General features: G+C 39.6%; 1 protein-coding gene across 4 annotated transcripts in view; it reads right to left on the bottom strand.

Moving 5' to 3' along the window:
* Nucleotides 1-6,155, bottom strand: part of MEAF6 (MYST/Esa1 associated factor 6) — a 10,580-nt gene extending 4,425 nt beyond the window's left edge. For 3 of the 4 annotated variants that reach the window (XM_072419707.1, XM_072419716.1, XM_072419699.1), the window contains exons 1-5: nucleotides 6,010-6,155; nucleotides 4,627-4,742; nucleotides 4,366-4,453; nucleotides 2,015-2,060; nucleotides 1,610-1,802 (exon numbers count right to left, since the gene is read on the bottom strand). In XM_072419707.1, the coding sequence (XP_072275808.1) occupies nucleotides 1,610-1,802; nucleotides 2,015-2,060; nucleotides 4,366-4,453; nucleotides 4,627-4,742; nucleotides 6,010-6,099 (533 nt within the window). In that variant the 5' untranslated portion in view covers nucleotides 6,100-6,155. Of the gene's footprint in view, nucleotides 1-267; nucleotides 298-1,609; nucleotides 1,803-2,014; nucleotides 2,061-4,365; nucleotides 4,454-4,626; nucleotides 4,743-6,009 lie in introns of all 4 variants that reach the window. The other variant, XM_072419689.1, reaches the window with a different exon arrangement.
* Nucleotides 6,156-8,581: the final 2,426 nt, after the last annotated feature.

Below are 8,581 nucleotides of genomic sequence, written 5' to 3'. Positions count from 1 at the left end.
AATAAAAACATATTTTTAACTAGTTACATACTATATACAATAACTGGATGCTTTTGACAAACAATTAAGAATGTATAAAATCATTATAATAGGTTCAAATTGGCTGTACTGAAGAACAAATGGACAAAGAGGGAGAAAATAATAGCAACAGTACAAAGTACTAGATACACAATTTTGTAAATCTTGTGCACAGACAAACATGTATATAACAAATTCATTTGTAGGACTGAACAGAAGCCATTGTACAGACCAAAGGATCACACTTACTCGAAGTCATAATCATACAAGCCAGATGGACTGGGGGAAGCATTAAAGAGAAAAGAAAGCAATAGGAATTAATGCACTGATTAGTGTGATTAGCAGAAAAAAAAAAAAAACAGCAACAAGCTAATCTGGAGAAGAAAAAAAAAAGTCATGGAGAAATGCTCTGGATTAGGAGAGTAAAATGTTGCTAGGAATGTAAAGAAAACAAATAATTGAAGTCAACAGACAAACTTTTTTTTGCTGAAAATACATTTCATTTCATAATTGGCTGTGAAATAAAACTGTTTGTATTGTGCATACCTGGAAAGCACCTCGTCCTAAAAATGTTAACTAAGGTCTCCAGTTTATTCTAGCGGCATGCAGTTTTTTAGCACAATGGTTTCAAGGTAAAGATTATCAAGCATTAGCAATTCACATTTCAGTTTACTTTTTTTAAACCATAAATCACCAGTCTCTGGTGACACCACTTAAATCTTTATACAAAGTTATTAGAGGGTAAATTTATTAAATATATGGAGAATTTATTTTAGGGGAGGTTTACTGGATATTTGGTTAAAAATATAGGCACCGAGGCTTGGGAAAATCTACAATGGATAGAAGATCACAAAATTAAACTCTTTTTCACCCAATCGGATTGCAACACTGCAGCTTTCAATACAAAGGTACCCAGAGAAGAAGACACCTGGTAGCTGCTTTCTTGAACTGCATAATCACTGAACTCTATGGACAAATACCATCCACACAGACTCGAGTGGTAAGAAAGGGCTGGGACCAGTTAATATTTCTTGGTACACCCAGCAGATGAACATAACATCTTTGTCCCTGTATAGTACCCTAATAGAAATCTTTAATACTGTCTACTGGCAAAAGTATCAAATCATCTTGAACTATCATGCAAATCAGAGTTATATAAATAAACGTGTGACTTGCCAAAATGTTTAACATCTTAAAGCCCAGCAACGGACTAATTCTAAGGTTTCCTAAGCACAAAATACATAAAGAATGTCATCTGAGCCCTTAACCCTGAGGTTTTTGCATGAACTGGAATTATAGAGAATGAGTATGAGAGCTGAAATGATAACATTGCCAAACCTTACACAATCCTTACCGATAAGGGGCAATTATAACAATGAATTAGATCATTCTACCCAAACCTGAATCTTTAATTTTTAAACATATGATTAGTCTAAACTAGTATACCTGTATTCAGGTCAATTGAACGCTACAATTTGTTACAAGCAACAAGTGCGCTAAGAGTATTAAAGTGAACACAGATGGCAGCAGCTACATGATTGATACAAAAAGCAAAAGGTGGTGGGAGCTACATAATGATTCTTAAGCCAACCTGTGCCGGTTTTTATTCTTGCGTTTCTTGTGACTGCTGTGATGCCCTCCAGAGTTGGCAGATGAAGCAGCTTTCTGGGGCTTGACACTTGACAAAGAACCATCTAGATCTTCTGTATCATCCTGACTGGGCTCATTCTCCTGATTCTGAAAGTCTGGAGAATTGTCACTCTCTGTTCCACTTCCAGGCTCTCCTAGAAAACCAGAGTAAGATAATATAATGCAACAATGTATTTAGTTACATAAAGAATGGTGAAATGTGTTAGGGGTGGCCAGTCAGCTTTAGAATATATTTTTTTATTAACCCGCAAATGAATTTAGCATAAAAGGATAACTAGGCACGTTTCCTAGAAGGTAAAAAGCTGCCAGCGCAAAGAAAACACCCAAAATCATAAAAAATACTTACGTTTATCAATCATTTGGTCTTGTACTCCAGCCAATGCACTTACAGCCTGAAAAGCAAAATTATACTTTTAGCACCAACGTTATGGTTTCTTACTATGTATATTCAGTTATTTTTGCAGAAGAGATGAGATCCTAAAATTTGGTTTGACAATATACTTTTTTAATAGAATTATATTCTTCAAATGTACTTCCTAGTGAGTAAGATAAAGGGCCCATCAAACTTCAGCAGATTCAAAAGTGTAACTATAATCACAGGTTATGACTCTGTATTTTTTATACTTTCTTTGGAGTGCTTGATTAAAATTAAGAAACTTTTCACACAATGCTAGTCTTTTTAAATGTGTTTAAAGTGAGCCAGCTATATGTCAGGATGTGCAGAGAATACATATGCATTCAAGAAAGGATAGCTAACAGGCAGGTAAGTTTATTGTAGAAGAGACATTGCACATCCCTTCTGTAAAAAGCTGACTGCTTACATTTTTGTTTTTTTAGGTTTAGTTCTGCTTTAATACAGGAGAATTAAACATATGTTGAACTTACTGCTAAAGCACAACATAGATAAAACCCCTTAGCAACATGGAGTGCCATTGGTTGTTAAAGGCAAAGCAACAGACTTACACATACAGGGTGTCCCAAAAGTCACTACACACTTCCTTTTTTCCATTTTGTTCCAGGGATCTTTTGGAGAGAGCCATCAGCATATGACAACTTAGGCTTTGCAGTTTTTGTAAGCGTATCACTCCCTTAACCATGGCTCGGCAAATGACATTGGAGCCACCTGGCAAGAAGTTTTTCAGTGTCCGACTGCAGTTCAGTGGGAGTTTGAGAAGCTGAATGGCTGTCACCCTGCTCTAACACATAACACAAGTTAATATATCCATGGCAAGTTTCCCCGAAACAGGACCTGTTCTTGACAAACCACGCAGCAGAAGGCCTGCTGCTACCACCACTGATGAAAACACTAAACTCCTGGAGCAGGCGTTAGCCAGGGAAAGTCTATCCGGAGGGCTGCACTCAGAATCAACAAAGGCTTGATTCAGTGGATGCTTTGGAGAGTGATAAAGCTCTACCCGTACCAACTTTAGGCTGTTCAAAAACTTCAAGCGGAAGATTATAAAGCTTGTGTGGAAATGTATGAATCATTTCTAAACCATTACCGAAACGACCCTCGGCTCTTAGAAAACTTATGGTTCAGCAACGAGTCTTTCTTTCATCTCTCTGGTTGGGTTAACACCAACACAACTGTCGAATTTGGGGAAATTCAAACCCAGCATAAACTCTCAAGCATGAAGGAGACTCTTTGAAGTCTAGTACTGGGCTGATTGGATTTTTGGATCATTTGGATCATTTTTCTTCCGCGATGCATCTGGTAACAAGACAATTGATACAGGGGAAAATTACCTGGAGATGCAGCAGGAGTTTGCTGTGCCACAACTTCAGGCAAGGAGTAACCTTGCTAAGGTCTTATTTAACTAGAAAAAAAGTTAAATAACCTACTTTTCCAGGTTAGTCAGAGACTTCCTGGACATCAAGTTTTCTGACTATATCGGTTGAAGGCATCCCCTCGAATGGGCTCCGTGCTCTCCTGACCTTACACCTTTTGACTTTTTTTGTGGGGCTATATCAAAAGCAAAATGTATGCCACTAAGCGGTAACCTGTCACAGCTTGAAGAAAGAATCTGCACGGCCTGCAGCGAGGTCGGGGAAAAGATGCTACAAAACGTTGGAGAGGCTTGCGTCCGAAGGTGGCTGAAAGTTGTTGAAAATGGAGGAGCTCATGTGGAGGTATACAACTGGTCTTTAAGGCATTTGAACGTGATGGTAAGCCTAGCAAGTAAAACTGCAACGACTCCTTTGTTGATGCTAAAAATATGAATAAACTCAGTTTTGTGTAATTTTTAGGAATTCATTAAAAGTGTATAGTGACTTTTGGGATACTTTGTATATGGTGTGTTACAGTGAAAAGGTCCCAATTACCACAATGATCTAACAAGATCCTGCTTCAAATAAAAAGTTCACCTAGAAACCCCTAATGATTCTTATATTCCCTTCATATAATCCAAAGCTAAAACAATACCTTTTCACCTAACATCTTATTACAATACCAAGTAAAGGAAATAACACATGAGATTAGCAGCAGCCAGCAACATCACCTCCAGGCATTGATATCAGGGGCAGCAATGGTAACCTTTAGCCTAGCAGCTGCCAGGGCTGTTCTTGTATTCTGGGGACACCAACGGCAATAAAATTACCTTCTGAGAAAGGGCAACAGGTGTAAGTGGGGGTGGGTTTCTAGGTGACTGCTCCTTTAGTAATCCATTCCAAAGTGTTAAAAAAAAGTTTGTTACTCACAGCTGCAGAAGTTACAGAAGATTTACTAAAAAGTCTTTCTGCTTCTTTAAACTTTCGATTTCTTCTATCATTCTTACTGTTTGAGTTCCTTAAGAAGTGGAAAAAGAAATAGGTTACAATAGGAAAGCGAGGTATTCAAGAAGTGTTTTTTTTTTTTATCAGAACCCAGACTGGGTGTATAAACTGCATATTTATATGCTGCAACATCTCACAGCAACAAAGTAGCGTGTAACAAACCTAAAAAAATAAAAACGCAATTACTTTTGGTTTGTTAAGTATCGGTCCCATCCTCTGATGATATTCCCATACATCTGGGTGTCCTCCAGATAACTTCCTTCGAAGGCATAGATCTGGCGTTCTAGATTTGCCAAGGTCTCCTACAAGGCAAGGACAAAGAGAGCAGTAATAAATATCTGATTGAGGCAATGGGGAAAAAAACAACTAAAATAGTAACTAAACGAAAGGTTAAAGAGAAAGTAAACTCAAAAGTGCCCAAAAATGCTAAAAAAAAGAAACTTACCTTCAATCCCGCAGAGCACTCGATCGGTCCCTGAAATGTTTCTTTCTTCGGGTCCGGCGTCGTTCTGGTATCCGTCTTCAGGCCGTGGCCCCAGGCGCCATCATCTCCTCTTCTTCCGGGTTTATCTTCCTACATCACCCGACGCAAGTGAGAGATCGGGTGACAATAGTTTGGGAAAAAAACTTGTCAACCTCACTGCACGTGCGCGAGATCGGCTTTTTTTCCCCCTTTTGATGAAGGAGGTTCTTCTGCACATGGAGCACCCAAGAGCCTCCCGGGATGCATGATGTAGGTATTGCGGGAGGCTCTGCGCTCCCATTCATTACCGATAGCCTTAAGGAAGCGATGCTGCACCCTTTTCTTAACAAAAAAAAAAAAATCAACAGATGTTTTACCTTACATAAAAGGGTTGTGTACCCTTTTATGAAAAGTTAAAATTCTGAGTTTAGGTACGCTTTAAGGTGAGCATACGCAGCGAAGTAAACCCCTTCGGAAATACAATGTAAATGGGCCCTAAGGGGTCAGCACCTCTTATTACACATTTTGAGTGCTGAACTTATTATAATATATACAGAGGAATGTTCACCCTGAGGTAGTTTTACCAGATATTAGTCATAGCTTGCTGGTATATATTCCATAACATACTCTGATCAGCTGAGAACTGATGGATAGACAGATGCACTAAAGTACATAGTGCTATATCGTTTATAGAGAGGGTAGCCATAAAGTTAGATATCAAACCGAAGCATTATTAAAGTAATTTGTTTCAATATACAGTATACTAATGCCAGGATACATTTTCCTCAAGCTTGCCCCACCCCCCTGCATTTCTCTTTCCCGCCACTATCATCGCCCTGTTACTACTAAGCAGGACGTCTTAACCTACGCCAATAGCGTAGCGTAGGCGATTTTACTACAAAAGCTGCACCAACGTCGAATGCACAGCGCTTTTTAAATAACGTCATCCTACGTTAGTTACGTAGTAATGCCGGAATTCACGTATTGAAGCTGCGAAACCGAACGTAAAGCGCGAGACGATAATTTGCGGTTTATATAATGCAAAATGGAAAACATAAAGCACTAAAAACGCAACGATAAGGTATTAAAACGTATAGGTGTTTTACCGCCAACTCTTGTTTCCGTTTCACCAGCTCGGCCAGTTCCCGTCGCGTATCTGGGATCTGAGGCGTTGTGGCCTTGTTATGCATCGCCATGATGGAGTGTGGAGGAGGAGGAGGGGGGAGGGGCGCTGAGGCTATATAAACCTTCCCACATCCACCCCTCCGCTGAGGGCCACAGACACCTAGCCCAAGGCGTCATGAGTGGCTGCTGCTGGGTGGAGAATAAACATTCAACGCAGAAAAAGCAAAACTGCAAAGAAACATTTGTAGTAAATAATTTCCTGAAAAATATGCCTTCCTTGTCTAGATGTGTAAATATTATGGGCTGAAACTTGCTGCAATAAAGCTGTTTGTGGAGTAGTAAGCATCAAAGCCACCAAACTTCATCATGAAATTATAACTGTGTGCCAGGTGCCAGAGCTGCAAATATATAGTTGTACTATTTCTTATGGCGGAGGACACAGGAGGGTTCATTAACCTCCATGCCAATTTGATTAGTATTTTTAAATTTCAAATCAGTACATTTGACATTTAAATATACTTATAATTTTACATTTCCCACCCCCATAGCACGCGCCCGCATACCCCCCGATATCTGCATTCCCTAGCCTCACGAATCCAACGTTCATACACCAAGATGCAAGGCCAGGGGGCACAGATGCCAACGAGATGCAGATGCCAGCCGGGCATCACCAATGGACCTAGATGCCGGGCCGGCATCGCTGGAGGACGCCACAGGCTCGTGAGGACCAGGAAAGCCCTCAATTCAACCCCGAGTGTGGCTCGGGTTACCACTTTTTGTAATGAAATTTCACCCTGAGCCACCCTCAAGATTACTGCCAGGGGGGTTTTAGCCAAATAAAATGCAAAAAAGCAATACAAATGTGACTAGGCAGGTCCTTTTTTGCATACAGAAGAGGTGATATCCCTTCTGCAGTAAACTAAACTTACCTGCCTGATTGCAGTTTTTTTGAAGTGGAACTATCACCGCAATTTTTACTTTATAGAAAAGGGTAGATAATTCTATATAAAAAAAGGACTTTTTTTTTAAAGAAAAATGGCTAAGCCCCTCCTGTCTAAATGGTAGTGCAGAGCTTCCAGGGATACATATGTCACACATTCCAGGAAGCTTCGGGCTGATCCTTCTGCACTTACTGGAAATTGGACATGTGTAGAAGAGGCTTTTCAGTCATTGCACAGTGAGATTAAGGCTTCTTTTTTTTTTTTTAACAAATACAGCAGCATACATTACCTAATTTTGTGCCTACGCAGTGCGAGATCGGGTGACATAGGCAGAAATAGGAAAAGGGCTGGGAAAAAAACTTGCTGATCTCACTGCGCATGCTTGAGATGCTCAGGCATGTGCAGAAGGAGCACCCAAGAGCCTCCGGGATGCGTGACGTAGGTATGCCGGGAGGCTCTGCACTCCCATTCATTAAAAAGTGGGCGGTGCTGCACCCTTTTTTTTTTTTAAAAGGGTGTTGCCTAAACAAACAGAATTTTTACCTTACATAAACGGGTTGTAAAGTGAAAATTCTGAGTTTAGGTACGCTTTAACTTTAGGAAATACTAAAGGTGAGTGGAAGGAGAAGGTGATTAAATAATCATTCACATATTAAGGAAAAGAAAGATTATTGTCAATTATAAGACTGTGAAAGATAAATCTAGGATCCAGGGATAATTATAAAATGATTAAGTAAAACAAAAAGACTACTAAAGAAAAGGGTCTGTGAACATGTTTACTTGATCAGCATGTTTATTCGATCAGAATGATGACGCCTGTCAACTTTCCACGTCTGTACCAGGTACAACTTTGACCCGAATGTCTTAAGCTTTTTTGGTTTATAACATGTTCCATCAAATCCTAGAAGATGTTGTATCATTTTTGTACTACATTTTTATATGATATGAACTGATACATTGTTGATCAATCTTCTATTTTTTTCCTATGTCTCTTACCTTACATACCCCATTCCCACTACCACACGATTTCTAGGTGCTTACATTATTATTATATACAGATCACCTTCCATTACTACATGTTACTTTCATACAAATACCCTCCTGTACAAAATATCCGGTTGCTCTCCTTTCATCTTTATTTACTATTCATTAATCCAATTTGGCTTGAGCCACAGATCATTGAGCCCCCAACTATGGGTGGCTCAATAGTGCGGTCTGGCGGGGAAGGGGCAGAGACGTTACACCTCCTTACTGCTTTCTCTCACACCTCCATGAGTCCAACCCCGGAACTTCAATCCAATAGGAAATTTGTGGGTTGACACAAATGCTGTTTAAAGCAAAACCAAGAAATGCAGAAGAATTGTGGAATGTTGTCCATCATCCTGGGCTGGAATATCTGTTCACCAGGGCTAGAAGTTGGTCGACTCCATGCAACACAGATGTGCAGCAGTTCCCAGAAACAGCAGATATACTGTACAACTAAATATTAGTTCAGTGATTCAAAGAAAAGCAAAATCTTGATTTTTCAGTTTATGCAGTGAATGTATTTGTAAAGAAGAATGCATTTTTTTAAACAGTCTAATATTCCCTTTTCCACACTTTATGTAAAGAA

The sequence above is a fragment of the Pyxicephalus adspersus genome, chromosome 1 (genome assembly GCF_032062135.1).
Source record: "Pyxicephalus adspersus chromosome 1, UCB_Pads_2.0, whole genome shotgun sequence".
NCBI lineage: Eukaryota > Metazoa > Chordata > Amphibia > Anura > Pyxicephalidae > Pyxicephalus > Pyxicephalus adspersus.
The sequence above is the reverse complement of the archived record's forward strand: the minus strand, read 5'-3'. Positions and strand labels throughout refer to the sequence as shown.